This window comes from Lontra canadensis, unplaced genomic scaffold, assembly GCF_010015895.1.
Source record: "Lontra canadensis isolate GAN:19392208 unplaced genomic scaffold, GSC_riverotter_1.0 scaffold40, whole genome shotgun sequence".
In the NCBI taxonomy this organism is placed as follows: domain Eukaryota; kingdom Metazoa; phylum Chordata; class Mammalia; order Carnivora; family Mustelidae; genus Lontra; species Lontra canadensis.
In genome coordinates this window covers 9,895,123-9,910,914 of record NW_022631034.1, presented here as the reverse complement: position 1 = coordinate 9,910,914, position 15,792 = coordinate 9,895,123, and the positions used below count along the sequence as shown (strand labels likewise).

Below are 15,792 nucleotides of genomic sequence, written 5' to 3'. Positions count from 1 at the left end.
TGATTTCTACAACTACCAATAGTCAGTACAGCCTTCCTTTGAAAAATATGGTCACTGAATCTTAGCTGCTTCTCTTCTATTAATCCTCAACCAAGCTGTCTTGTCAAGTACATCATAGTTTTCACTCAGTGTGTGTACAGGTACCCAATGTATGTGTTTTAAAGCACAAGGCAGGTTGGTACTGATAGCTTGATAAATCACAAACATCTCTTCCCTTCTCCCATTATTAAAAGAGATTCTTCCTTCTTTTTTATTGAAATTTTAATTTCCAGCCCATGTATACTATAGAAAAGGCCTAATGTAGGTCATTGGATGCCACCGTGAATAATGGGAAAAATGAAGTCCCTTGTTTCCCAATGCTTGTTAGTATGAAAACAGAGCCCTGGGTGCCTTATTATACTTTTTGACTCAGGAGCCCTATGGGTCTGCCCATGACTGCTATGTGAACTTATTGTTCCTGCCAAATATATCACCTGGGATGGGAACATTAATTCATTGTCACAGAGGTGTGTCAACATTGCTCTTGAAAAAATGCTGAGATGCCATATTTGCAAAGACCACCTTCAAAAAGAAAAAAAAAAAGAAAAATACCATTTTTAATAATGTGTCCTGCCTTTCCATCCGAGAATTTTTCCACGTTGCCTATTTCCTGTTGGTCTAGGATTTCCTGGAGTTACGCCTATTTATTCTGAGTTCTAAATAACTAGTGTTTGTTTTCAGAGTCCAGGTAAAATAACAGTGCTAATTTAGGTGAATTAGGCACATTTCAGTGCCTTGTGGCTGACTCTCAGGCTCGTGCAGTGTTTTGTTCTATTTTGGTTTTGTTTTCACCCTTGCCCCTTGCTGCCCTCCTTTTGTTGAGGCAGCTTACCTGCCTTGTAACCCAACCCAGGGGACTCTCAGAGAGTTCCCAAATTCTCAGGGTGAGGAGGCTTGAAACTTCTTCCCACTCTAGAAACCACGAAGGGTTTGCAGACCGAAGGGATATGAGTCAACTTAATCCTTAAAGTGTCAGCATAAGAAACTTTGAAAATGGCCAAGCTGAAATAGCAAAACCCAGGCTGTACTTAAAAACATGCCAGATGACAAACCTGTCTCCAACAGAAGGCAGTGAGAAATGACGCCTCACTGATTTCTTTTTCTCTCCTTAAGATGGAGGAGGAATGGATGGAGCGTGCCGGCAAATATTAAACAGCCATCTTGATATTTATGAATCAGTCTGCCATGTTGGCAGTGTTTTCCAAAAGTGACTTTTGTGCACCCTATTTCCTAAACGATCCTTAAAAGAAACTCCCTCCCTTCTTGTCCTCTGCACCTGAGGCAGTAACATCTTGAAACATTGATCTATTTGCTGCTAACTTTCATTAATTTCACCCATCCCTGAAGGCGGAGTCACATTGGTGCCAGCTAATTAAGACCTATTTAGGGCAGCTTAGGGCCCTTTATCAGCCCTAAATTAGCTTTGCGTTTTTAATGGGGACTGTAGCTTTCTCAATTATTACTTAATTAAATAATGTGCTTGCATTTGCCAGTGTATTTCTAAAGTGGGAGGCAAGCTGCCACTGCCCACCTGCCTATAGGTGAGAAGAATGTCTCACACGGGGTCCCCGTTGCTTCTCTAGGAGCGCTGTTCACATTCCTTTTGCGTTGGTACATGGCCAGGCACCTAATCACATTCCTCAGATGTTGAGTGTGGCGCCACGTGCCACTCTCAGCCCTCCATCACCTCTAGGGTATTTCAGTCTTAAGATGTATTAATGTAAATGTGTAAATGTCAGCAGGCTCATATTATTTATGCATACCAATCATTCAAAGGGGGAAAAAGATCTATTTTGGTCAGATTCTTTTGAGTATAAGACCTTTAATTCCAAAGGTTTCTGGCTTGTTGAAGATTGTTTTCCAGAAAAAATATTTGGTTAAGTGAAACTATAAAGGTGACCGCCGCCTCAACAACCTAGAATTCTGGAGAAAACCAGGCCCCAGAGGATGAAGAGAGAAAGGACAAGATGCCTTCTCTTTCTGTTCTCTCAGCCTTTCCCACAAGGTCACTATTTCTAACTGACAAGCCAAATAATTTTAGTTGGTAGCTGATAAAAAAGCCAATTAAATTTCATTTGGTTTGAAAAAGCGTTCCAATATGTTTATGAATTGATCTAAACTCATTCTAGGAAATTTAACACTACATATATTTCTTCTACTGCTTTGTGTTTCCTCAGTGAAGAATATCTTAAGACAAAAACAAAAAGCACTGGAAACAACGAAAAGGTGCACACCTTAAATGGGGAAAGGATTTATACTTCTTTAAAAGGATTTTAACAGTTTGAAGACACAAGCTGAGAGCCAATTTTTTCTTTGAGAAATTCCATGTAGTCATTTTCCTATCATGATTCATTTTAACTACTAGGGACATATTTTTTTTTAATTCTATAAATTATACATCATAATGGTGACATAACCTCTCTATTAAAAACCTAATGATGAAAATGAACACTTACTAAAAATTTCTAGTAAGTTCAGGAAATTCAACCAAAGTAGCTTCACAACAAAAGTCAAGTTAAATGGACGTCCATTTTTCCTTACTCCCTCATGTCAGCAATGGTATATACACTACACATACTCTTATTTAGTTAGGAGAAAAAAAAAATGTGTTATGTGTGTGTATGTATGTATTTACTTTAAGACATATTTATTTATTTGAAAGAGAGCACATGTGCAGGGGGAGAGGCAAAGAGAATCAGGAGAAGGAGAGAGAGAATCCAAAGCAGAATCCTCACTGAGCACAGAGCCCCACTTGGAGATCTCATGACCCTGAGATCATGACCTGAAGTGAAATGAAGAGTCAGTCGTTTAACAAATTGAGCCACCCAGGTGCCCCTGGAGAAAAATATTTAAAACTTTTGTTATGATAAATCCAATACACACTTTGTGAGCATGGACCCACAAAAATGCTTGCCATTAAAACATCTTCTTTGGCATAAAACAGTCTTAAAATGCTGACAGTAATAATGTGGTGCGTTCTTGCTCTAGGATTGTTGTGTGTAGGCTTTGGGATAAAATAGATGAGGAATTACTTTGGTGTCTCTAGGACCTGTGATTTCCAATATGGCAAAAGGAGAAACACACATAAGATACATGAGGTAAAATTAAAATGTTCCCGGTAGCCCTGAATCTGAATTGGAAATTTTAGTTTGAAGGCATAATGATTTTATCTTTAAACAATACATACAGCATATATTGTTTCTATGTTAGCTATGTCCAATGAAATCACCAAGAAACAAAAACAAGCTTCGTAGCAATGAGCCCAAGATTATGCTCTCTTAAATACTAAAAGGACCAAAATTCTTTGGAGAAATGTCTGGATCCAGGTTTGCATCACAATACATACAAGAAGAGCTGAATCATCCTATAATACCAAGAATCAAAGAAGCTATCCAAAATTACTAGCAGCTTATAGGAGGACTCCAAAACCAATTTGAAGAGAGTCCACTAGCACAAAATAGGACACTTTGAGCATAGAGACATAAGTCTCATGGACTAAATATGTTAATATGTAAATATTAATAATAATGAACTTACTGGTCACTTTTGCAGATATCATGGGACTGATGCCTTAGAACCTGTAAAGAAAAAGGATTGGTACTATCTTCTATCTCTGTTTAAAAAAATGGCTAATGAGGACAAGTTTCTCTTTATAAAGCTTCAACAAATATAAGTGAAAAAAATGATGAAATATCACCATTTTGCAACATCTAATGAATTATTGGATTTAGACAATGATCATTAATGACTGCCAACATAAAAAGAGAAAACTAGACCGTATTCCTGCTAATAGAAGTACCACCTATTGGTCTCAGTAAGAAGCAATATGACCTGAATCTAATAAAGAAAGGCTCAATATAGAAATACCAATGAACAAAAAAACATCATGGGGGGACAAGTAGCAAAAATCAGATTGTAGAATACTTTATTGGACAAATGACTGTTTTTTTTTTCAATAATAGACAGCAGGAGAATGATATAGGTTCAGAGAAATACAGAAGACATGTTAATTAATTGTAACGTACAGACCTTAGGCTAATCCTGATTTGAGCAATGTATGTATCTTAACGCTAATCCTAATTCAAGTTAAATTTTAAAAATATTAATAAGATTACTGGAGAAATTTGAAAAACTATATAATGTTATTAAAGAAATATTGCTGGTCTTTATGTAGGACAATGACATTGTATTTCTTTATCTTCTACAGATACATGCTGAAATGTTAATGAATGAAATAATATGATGTCTGTCACTTGCTTCAAGAAAGAAAGAAAGTGTAGGGATATAGATGAAACAATATTGGCCATGAGTTAATAATTATTCGACTTGAGTAGTGAATATACAGAGGTTCATTACACCATTAGTCTCTCTAGTTTATAAGTTTGACATTTTCCTTCATAAAAAGTTAAGAAACATTCTGAAATAAAGTTTGGCCAAGAACAACAGATCACTATGGGAAATACTTAAACAATAAAATTCATATTGCTAAAGTTAGGATACAGATTTAAATCACAGAGCTGATAACAGGTCATTGAGGCCATTTGGTCAACCTTTTGTCATCCAACCAGATTTCACCAAAACCATCCATTCTGTTAATTTCTAAAACACTAGCACAGTTGTCTTTATCAATTTGGTTGCAATACTCCATGTTGCAACCAGACATGAATAGACACAGTGAGGAAAACAGAAGGAAGCATTAAAAAAATCAATTTGCCTCCCCCCTTTTTATTTTGGTAACCTTACCAATTGAATGGTATCTGCAAATTAATTTTATCAAGCAAGATTTTTCCCATTATACAAACAGCTTTCCTCATCACAACCAGTAGGAAAATTGAGTCTTCCAAAGCTATTCTCTCCCAATTCTTGCTATACAATCCACACATCTGTGACACTGTACTGTCTCCCTGAAAGCTCACAGCAAAAGCCAACATGATATAAATACATAGAACCATACGACATGCTGAGCTCTTCTCTGATGCCTCAAATGATTCTAGGGCATATAGTTATGACTGGGGGATACCCTGAAGGCTGACGATGACTAATGAAATACCAAATATATCTAATTAATTGCATTGCTTTGGGCTAATGAGAGACCAGAAATTTCCAAACCCCTTGAGATGGTCAAAATATTTATATAGAATTGTGCTACATACCCACTCCTTTATCTCTCGTGCCTATTTCTTTGGACAGCTTCTGCTACACTGATTCAAATCTAACCACTGGGATTCTTCTTGTGAACTCTAACAGTGGAAAAGACCAGCATTACAGCAATTCCTGTCTTGCATTACATTAGAAGCTGTGCATTTTAGGTGCTCAGAAGTAGAAAATGCTACGTTCAGCCTACATTACCAACAGGAGAATCAGGACAGATAAGATTTTAAAATAATTAACAGCATACAAATTATACCCAGAGATATCAGAAACTTCCCCCCACAAGCACATACCCTAATGTAGTTAAAAATTCAGATTTGATAATATTGAAGAGTGAAAGACATACATTTTATAGAAATCAGATTGTTAATACTGGAATTACAGCCAATGCTCAATTTATCCATGGTATGACATGAATAAGTACAATTCACACACAACCTAAAACTTTAGCAATTGGCTTCAATATTTTCCTTCAACAATTATTTATTAGAACTAGAAATACAAACTAATAATTCTACTTCTCTTCCATATACTGGTTATCTTTCTAAAAACAAAGAAAAAATGGTAGCCAGTGAAGTCAGATGGGAGAATGAGGGGGGGTTGGTTAGAGGGAGCAGAGAGAGAAAACAGGAGATGTAAGGAGTAGGAGAAAAATAAGGTGAGCAGGCCTCAAGAAAAGGAAATGGGAAGGTGGTTTACAGAAGACTACAGGAAAAAAAAAAGTAAAAACAGATGTAATGAAAAATGCAAACTGGTTTGTGGGATAATCGAGTGAATGGTATTTATTCCTCATTTCTCTTCAAGAAATCACTGTTAATGACTTTCAGTAATGCCTCATTTCAATATGGTATTCTGCTGAACGTACCAACATATCTGCTAGATATCAGGTATGGTGCTCACGATCATACGGTCTATCTGCATGCAAGAAGCGACGCAACCTTATTAGAGAATAAACAGCCTGCTGTGTTTTGTTGTCTCAGGTAAATTTTTATCACAACTTCCAAAGGAGTTTAGGTCCTAAAGTTCCTTAACATTTCTGTTTTGAAACAGAAATGTGTATACTTCCTCTCGGTTAACATCCAATTTAACCGATAGAAAACTGAGCTAAATAAGAACAAATCTAAAGATATCTGGGGGAAGCATCCAGTATTTTTTGGATCCTCAAGCCAATCAAAATGGAGAGAACAGAAGGTAGTGTAGGTGGAATAAATGCGGCCTAGTTGCTGGCTCATCGAGTAATCGTAATAGTCAAAAAACATATAACAATCAATTTGAAAAATAATTCTGTTCATTTGATAGCTGGCAAAAGAACTCAGCAAGGGGCTAGCATAAAGGACCATGAGGCTGCCTCTCAGAGGACTCACCTGTCTTTCCCAGTCTCCTTCTTAAAAATGCCATCGCAGTAACTCATGCGCTTCTCAGTGGTCACGTAAATTTGGGCATTTGGGTAGATGTCAACAGTCTTTTTCAGCATGTTGTAAACGATGCCATTGCCGTCTTTCCTCATATTGCGGAAAGGGCCCCAAATAACATAAATAGTAGCATTTGCTTCCTTGAAAAAATAATCAGGGTTTTTTAGCAAAAGAGGAACGCTGGTATGGGACACAACCCGAATCATTGTCATGCGGCCCACATCTTCTTCATAGCCCTTGGTGGGGGCGTTGTTCATTCTCCAAATGCAGGATGACTGATCTATCTCATTCCCCACCTTCTGGCCAACCATCTGACCTGAGTTTGACACTATGGCGCAAAGGTCACAGTCCAGTTGCAAAGGCTGAAAAACAGAGAAATGAGACAGGGGAGAGACATGTAAATTAGTAAGTTCCAGCCATCCAAATAAGTTCCTCTGAGAAAATGAAATTCAGATGTTGTGTATAGTCCCCGAGTGTGGGATTTTCTGAAATATTTGGACCAATCCTATAGCAGCTACCACAGGTTATCAAGGGAGGGACATGCTTCCATTTAAAAAGTGAATACAGACAGCTAAGAAATAATTTTAATTTCTATCCCCTTGTGTCTGTTTAAAATTAAATGGAAAAACAGTCATTTGTTTTCCATGCTAAATAATGACTTTTCATTTCAAAACCGTAATTTCAAATGAAATAAGGCAATAGGAGAAGATTTGATCTCTTTAATAAAGACAGTGGCTAAAAAAAAAAATGCAAAGGGAATATATCTAGGCCTCAATTCTGTATTTTATTTGTATGTATGAAGAGTTATGTAGCAGTTGATGAAAATATGAAAAATTCAGCAAATGACAAGGTTCTGAAAAAGATGTTCAGAACCAACAACTATTGAAGACAAGTCTCAGGTGGGCAAACATTTTATTTAAAACCCTTAAAAATTTCCCTGTATCACCATGTTAACTGGCCTTTGTGTTCATATTTATTTTAGATGGATAATGAAAGGCTTCTTTTAAAAACTTGGGGAAGGGTTGTACAGAGATAATAATCTCTAGTGCTGGTCTAACCACCACCCTCCTTGTTTTAAACCAATGAGGTAACAGAGACTCATAGAGGGTAAAGCACCAGCTTCCAGAACTTGCAGATGATAGATTCAAGTTGTAGTGGCAGATTCAAATCTAGATCTTCTAGCTCTAAACCCATTGCTCTTTCCATCATTCCCTACATTCCTTCCTCCCCGGCAAACCAAATAAATTCCTTCTGCCACTTTCCTCCTACGTGAGGAAAAGTCAGTCTATCTTTTAAAACAGTGTTAAAGGAGCAATGCACTCTGTTAATATACGTCTTTCTCATCTTCCTATTATGAGATTCCACATTTTGTATTTAACATTTTGATTCTGTGTTTTTATTGTGCCTATTGGTCTAGTTCTTCTCACACTGAGTACTGCCCTTATTAGTTATGTTGTATTTTATTGTTTAATTATGTCTGTCCACTGTACAGTAAACTCTGTTAGGGTCTGTCTTTTTCATTTTAATCCCACTCCTGAGAAGTCCTGGGATGACTATAGGACCCAGTATAGTGGTTAAATTAGGCAGTGAGAACAACTGAATCAGACTAATTTACTAGGAAACTGAACACTGAACTCAGGGAAGAAAGGGACTTTTCCAAATTCATTGAGAATTGTTGATTTAGGCGAAAGAGAAACACAATCCAGAAGAAACCTATCAATACACAAACAGGTTCAGTCTAGGTAGGTAAATTGAGAGAGCAAGCACCTCAGAAAAGTCATCAGTAAAATTACCACACAACCGTCACAAGATGTCTTTCCTATCAATGGTAGGAATCCAAAGTAGTTATTGAGCAACTATGATATGCCATGTTCTAGAGGTTGGGGATGATTCAGCTGTGAAAATTTTAACCAAAACCCCTGACCTCATAGAGCTTACATACAACTTCTCCTCCACTGGAAGGAGAAAGGCAATTAATAAATCAGCATAGTATATGTTAGGTGAAGACAGGTGCTAAATAGAGGAAATTAAAGTAAGAAAGGGGGGTTAGGATGCATGTGTGTGTGTGTAGTGTGTTGTGTGTGTGTTAGTGGAATGATCAGAAAAGGTCTGCCTGGGGTTGGGTAGACAATGGTATTTGAGGAAAAACAAAGAAAATAAGAGGGCTAGCTATGGGGATTTGTGTGTATGTGTGTGCGCGCGAGGGTGAGAGTGGGGAGTATTCCTGCAAAGTGAAACCAAAGCCACCACAAACACCCCATGGTAGGAGAGGAACACAAGGAGAGCAATGTGGCCTGGCAGGGCATTCAGGAGAGTCAGAGGGTACTGGGATCAGAGAGATGACCCGGGAGATACCACGTAGGCACTTTTACTCAGGAGCATTTGGAAGGCTTTGAATAGGGGAGGGGCTGATCTGCATTATATTTTAAAAGCACTAGCTGCAGTGTTAAAAACGACAAAGAGGAAAACGGTAGAAACTCAGAGAATAGACTACTGTCACAATCATGGCAAGAGATGATAGTGGCCTGGACTAGGTAGGGTAGCAGAAGAAGTAGCAAGATGCTGGCCACACGCTGAACATATTCTGAAGGTAAAGCCTATTGGGTTGACCAGTAAGAAGAAATGTGGAATCTGAGAGATAGGGAAGAATCCAGGATAACTTCAGTTTTTAGCCTAAACAACTAGAAGACTAGAGCTGGCTTTAAATGAGCAGGCAAAGGCTTTAGGAGGAGCAGGATCAGCTGAGGAGAATGAGCTCATTTCTAGACCTGTTAGATTAGAGATGCTTTGAACACAGACTCCCCGCAGCTAATGTTATAACAGAACTACTCAAACTCCTTTAAAACACGTTTTTCCCCTGATTATTGAAGTAATATGGGCTCACTGTAGAAACTTGGAAAAAAAAAAAAAAGAATAAAAACTCTCCATATTTCCACCACTTGACAACTGCTACAATCTTTCATGTTACTCTCCTCCTCTTAGATATATTAGACAGGTTGAAAAATAGTATTTATAAAATTTGGCAACCATGGTTTTTCAACAAATTTCCCATCATTAAACTCTCCCATGCCAGTAAATAGTCATTAGAGATGTATTTTTTTAAAGATTTATTTGTTTTGGGGGCTAGGGACAGAGGGAGAAAATCTTTAAGCAGACTCCCACTGAGCGCGGAGCACCAAGGCGAGGCTCAATCCTAGGACCCATGAGATCATGACCCGAGCTGAAACCAAGAGTGGGAGGCCTAACCAACTGAGACACCCAGGCACCCCTCCTTAGAGATATTTTTAATGCTGATACAATATTCTCTTATGTGGACATACCATAATGTACCTATTGCCTACTGTTGGGCATTTGGGTATTATCTGATTTTTTTCCTTTGTATAATTGCTTTGATGAACATCTTGTGTTTCCCACTTTGGATGTTAGCAGTTATTCGGTTAATTTAACTTTACTTCTTTTAGTTTTTATTGTTCACCTGTGAAATACGCTAGATGGACAAATGTTTCCATTTGTTTCATGTCAAAATGAAGGATTTTGAAAAAACTTGACTGGTTACATCCACAAAGTTCTGCTTATGAAGTTTCTTTTTTCCTGTATAAAGAGATTCACTGAACTGTTAGAATCATGTAGGGTTTGAACAGGGCTGGACATGAAACAACATAGGCTCAGGCATGGACTGGACATGCCGCTGGGGTCTCGCCATTTATGAAGTGTCTTAAAACTTGGCTATCAAAGGGACTGTCCATCACCCCTGCTACAATAAGATTTCTGAACAGCAGGTTAGAATAGTTCTGCTTGAGGTGGGTGAGTTTATTAGGGCACTGGAAATGAGGTTCTGTGGGTGGTACCATAGTGAAGACCTCACTGATGGTCAGATGGGGGCATAAGAGAATGCCTCTTGGGATGGGACTGTGATCTAAGACCTTCATGCATCTAGGAGTCACAGTTTTTCAGGGCAATGAGGAAGAACACAATATTCTTCCTGCCAAACGATTTGCAGCAGGGCCTAACATACATTACACTTAGCTGAGTCCTCCAAACCCACTTACAGTCATGCAAATCAATGCCTGATTTAAACTGTGCGTGTCATATGGCACACTCCAACTTATCACCGAGATGCATATGGCGCAGGGAGGTTACATTCCATTTTCTGTTCCAAGAAGTTGCTTGACTGCATAATAAAAGCGTTTTTGGGTATGGCCTCCACAAATTAAAAAAAAAAACAACAAAACCAGAAAGAGAAAAGATAGAAAGAGCCTCAGATGTGTTCTAATCTACAGACTCGCATCAGATCTCCTAGTCGTTGAGTGAATTAGCTGGTCGTTCTGTAACAAGCCTTAATTTAGCTAATAAGAATCAGCATCCTGGTTTCACTTGACAATTGTAACCTCTGAAAGTGATCAATTAAGACATCACAATCTGTTTCATGACAACATATTGGGAGGCTGCAGCTGTGCAGATTATGAGGTCAGCAGCTGACTAACAACTTGAGGGCAAACATTGGCAACCACTGCCTCTTGTTTATGTAACAAAAATGGAATTGGGCAGAGGGCTGGGAATGTAATGGCTTGGAGGATAGGTGGTGATCCTGAAATCGTTCCTTTCCTTTATATATTGTGACCATAGCCAGAGTTGTAAGAGCCTTCCGCGTACCTATCCTGCTTGGCCACAGGCCTGCCTGGCTGCCTGGCGTCCTAAATGAGGTACCAGGAGACATGGCTGCATATGGTCACGCTCTATTTGCCACTTGGTGGCAGGGACCATTTTGCAGCACGTTGGGAGAGCCAGGCTAGATGAATGCAACAGTCCTAATCATAATCAGAAGCTTCAGGTAACACCAAGAGCTTGCTAAGGCCCAAGGGACTCGTTTATACATTTGAAGACACTTCAAACTATGGTAAGCCATGATAAAAAAGAAATACCTAGGCACAAATAGACGGTTTGACCCAAGAGTTCCTTTTATCTGGTTATCTCAGTTCCTCTTATTAGTTTTATCCCTGCATCTTGTGATCTCAGCTTCCTTTGTTAAAATGTACTGCTGTTTCTTGAGCTCGTTTATATTATTTGACTTGGGGCCCTTGCTCAAAAATGTATTCCATATGTCTCCACTTGCTCAGTTCTGCCTCAGTAAGCAGTTTCTTTCCAGACTGAGGCCCTGGATTTTCTGAGACCTTTGGAAAGATTTAGCCAGCTCACAGTATCAAGTCCTATCTTAATTTTGAATTCTCCTTTTTAGTTGACTTGTCCTTATTTTTTTGTTTCTTTTCATTAAAAACAAACTTGACCTCTTCATCTTTTTCTCTTGCTCACTCAAAGCATTATCAAGACAAATGCTTTGGTTGGGCTTGCACTGTGTCTGTAAACTGAGATTGCCACAAATATTCAGCCAACTGTGTCCCTGTTAAAAGAAAGCCCACAAACATCAAGTGGGGGCCAGAGGGAGAAGGAGAAGCAGGCTCTCCATTGAGCAGAGAGCCTGACTTGGGGTTCGATCCCAAGACCCTGGGATCATCATGTCACTGAGACAAAGGCAGGCGCTTAAATGAGCCTCCCAGGTGCCTCCAAACAGCCATTTACTTAAAGTCTAAAATGATGAAAAAAAATTTTTTTAATGGTAAGATCACTGTATTTGATTTGGGTATTTCTCCCTTGCAAAAGGATACAAACTCTATACCTGCAAATCTGGTTATGAACACTTGGCTTGGGGAAAGTTAAGAATTTGGCAAAATCTATTAAACAACCAAGTAATTTTTACTTAGTACTTATCCTGTGAAAGGCACCATGAAGGATAAAATAGTTTTAGAAATCTAATCAGTGTGAGCTTTTAATCTCAGTACACAGCTCTGAGGCATAGCAGAGTTCCATGATTAACTAGGGTCAATTCATTCACTATTTTAAAGGCCTTAGGGATTGCCTTGAAAAACAAGTCCTTTCTCTGCTAAAATGAATCATGACATTCGCTTCCTTATAAGAAAAAAGGACTTGATTCCCATCTCAGGCACAGGGAAAGGATGAGAGAGGGAGAAAGGGAAGAAACAGAATGAGAAAGACATCTAAGCATAGTGTATTAAACTTATTGACAGAAACAGGATTGAACATCTATTATGGACCATTCATCCTGCCAGGCACTTTATTACATTATTCCATTCATTCTCATAATAAATTCTTCATAAGTTGGATTGTTTTAATTTCCCATTATAGAGTTGAGGAAATTGAGATGAACATGATATCCAGTGGGTACTAGACATCTTTCAGGTTAAAAAGAGGAGCATATGTTATCTCTCACAAAAGGCACTCGTAACACTAAGGGAAAGATATTAAAGAAATATTTATGATTAATTTGCATTATTTCTAATATACATTTAGGCAAATATCTCAAATCTCACCTACCTATTGTATTCAAATTATTGATATTAAATTATAAATTAATGATTTTAAACATTTTGGTGGCCAATAATTTTGTCAAAAGAGGACAATGTTTCTCAATTGATGAGCGGCTCCTCAGGGATATTAAGGTTTGCATGTGAGCAGAATTAACCTCTCTTCTCTGGTAATGGTATTAGCATGGCATAAGAAATTATGTAGAAAACTTTTTCTTATTTTTTATTTGAAATCTGGCTGAAACTTCAAAGATAAACTAATCATGATCAACTCTATTAGCCTCAAATGGTTCTCCACATCTTTACTTAATTTGTTTTTCAAAACTTTTTCATAACAGCAGTGAGTTGTATTTCTTTCTGAAGGATTAAGTGATTACAATCTATGTCTGAGGGAAAAAAAGGACATGGTGATGATGTTTTCAGAAACTGCTCTCCGTGGCTAAAGGGAATATCTCCCCATGCATGGAAACTTCCTTGAGGTAAATTCAGTTTAGAAGCCCACATTGTTGCTTTCAACTACTTGGGAATCAAAGTTAGCTCAAGACTGCCAAGCCTTTCTCTACCTCATGAGTCATTCTTCCCTCTGTACTTATGCAGATTCCAGAATACTAGCTGATTGGGAGATTAGGTCCTTACGATAGGTCCTTTTACAGCCACACCAAATTTTATTTTTGTTTTATTGGGAGCATGAGTATTTGGCACAAAAATGAACTTTCTTTGTAAAAATGCTGAAGAATGAAGCCCAGGGAAATCAAGAAGTTCCTATATTCTCTGATCCTACGGGGGAGGGTGGGAAGAAGTTTCGCTCTTCTTTACCTCTTTTTAAGAATCTGTGACATTTTAATAATGAGCTTTATTTTCCTGTGTTTAAATAGAATTTATGTGGACCCTAGAAACCAGCTTACCATGACATGCCCAACTGATCCTTTCCTGGTTTAAAAAAAAATTTTAAAAAGGAAAAATTAACAAAACTAACATGTCACCCACCCTGACTGGCAAGTTTACCCTTTTGTTACTTTGCAGTCACTTTTCTCTTCAGGTAAGTACACATCTAGTTAAAGAACTCTTCTGTTTCTCTGCTCCAAGTTTACACACACACCACACAGACACGGAAACATACATGTGTGCACACACGTGGGCGCAGTTATCCTCATCCAGCTAATGAGACCGCTCGCTCTCGCAGCCACTTTTTTCATCCCGCTCCTTTCCAACCACTCTGTAAAACTCCACTTTTCTCTTCTTTGGGTAAGAACCTGACAAATTGCCCTGTCTTTTATGAATGATATATTGGGACAACTGCCAAGCACTTTACATTTTAATCAGCAAGAAGAATGAAATATTTAACCTTTCCTTTTTTTCTCTGTGAATAAGCTTATAGACAAGATAATTAGAGCTTATAGAATAGATAATTAAAATCTGAGAATTAAAACTTGCAAAACAGTGTGGTTTCCCCAGCAAAGAGAAATGGCCACACACGAAAGGTCACCTGTCAACCAGTTCTAGTTATTAAATCTCTGCATTTATCACTAAGGTGGCTCTATGGAAAACGAAGGTCAAGACATTAAATTATGAAACAGTCAGGATTAGAAAAGGTCACCAAAAACTCAAGTGAAATTTAACCAAACCTGCTACTTCTGCACCCAGAAGCAAGCAGACACAGCCAGGGATGAAACACTACACTGGAGAGGGCTAATCTCTCTCCCCACACTAGCCCCATACTGAATATGAATTTCCATTTGACGCCTTGAAGTCTAAAATGAAACTTGCTCATCTCAAATAAAAACAGGAGCTTCGATAAATATTTCAGAATGAAAATCATGTTTGAATCGAACTAGCTTAAATTATTAAAAACATTGTTTTACACTCCTCTAATGGTTGCTTTCATTTCAATCATAAGAATGCAATTTAAAATATTGGCCACGGGGCACTCCTGGCACCCTAAATGCTTTACAGGACAATTAGCAACTCACCACTCACTAATTTACTACTTTAATATTGAAACAAATGAGATCTTCGCTTTTCTTCATCCAATTTGAGTGAGTTTGAACAGAGCAAGTTGAACAAAGCTCCAGAGATGCACTCTTCAGTTTGCTGTCATTTATTCCTCTACTCTTCATGAATGTCTTTAGAGTTTTAGTTTTTAGAGGCTTCAACATGTATAATGATGCCATTGGGGAATAGATTTTGCCTTTATTCTCCTTGATGTTCTTTTGAGGTCTTTCAAGTGAAAGGTACAAAAGAGGCATTAACAATCTGGCATTGTTTTTATTGCTTGACAAAGAAAAAAATGTATTTTAATTTTTCCCGTGTTTCAGGAATGATTAAGCAAGCTGTTTTCCTCTACCCCGAGTCACTTTCAGCAGACCTCTAACTGTGAGCAAAGAATTGTAAAGACTGTTCTAGAGAGAAAGCAGCACAGTTCAACCAAGCCAGCCTGTAGATGTACTACCTTGCCCCTTTACAAACCAGCATCTTTCAGTTAATGCAGCTTTCAAAAGGAGTGTATATAAATCACACACTACGAGTAACAGCACATAAAAAGACAGATTTGATAACCCATGGTTTGGCTCTGATTCTCTGTGGATTTGGGATATGGCATTTACCTTGATTTCTACCTGTGGCATTACATCTAAGCATAAAACTTAATATGGGGGTACATAAAAATGTTAATGTCAAGAAATAATTCTAAAACAGGCAACATAAAGCTATGTTTCTCAGTTGCCATAGATGATGTGTTCTTTTTATTTGGAAGTTCCTTGAGGGAAATCAATCTGTATAATCACGTAAGCATGCCAAAGGAAAACAGCTTG

The 15,792-nt window shown here is 38.0% G+C and overlaps 1 protein-coding gene across 3 annotated transcripts in view; it reads right to left on the bottom strand.

The window, feature by feature from the left end:
- ST6GALNAC3 (ST6 N-acetylgalactosaminide alpha-2,6-sialyltransferase 3) overlaps window positions 1-15,792 on the bottom strand; it is a 530,323-nt gene that overhangs the window by 196,648 nt on the left and 317,883 nt on the right. For all 3 annotated transcript variants that reach the window (XM_032870131.1, XM_032870133.1, XM_032870132.1), the window contains exon 3: window positions 6,555-6,964. In XM_032870131.1, coding sequence (XP_032726022.1) covers window positions 6,555-6,964 — 410 coding nt within the window. The remainder of the gene's footprint in view (window positions 1-6,554; window positions 6,965-15,792) is intronic.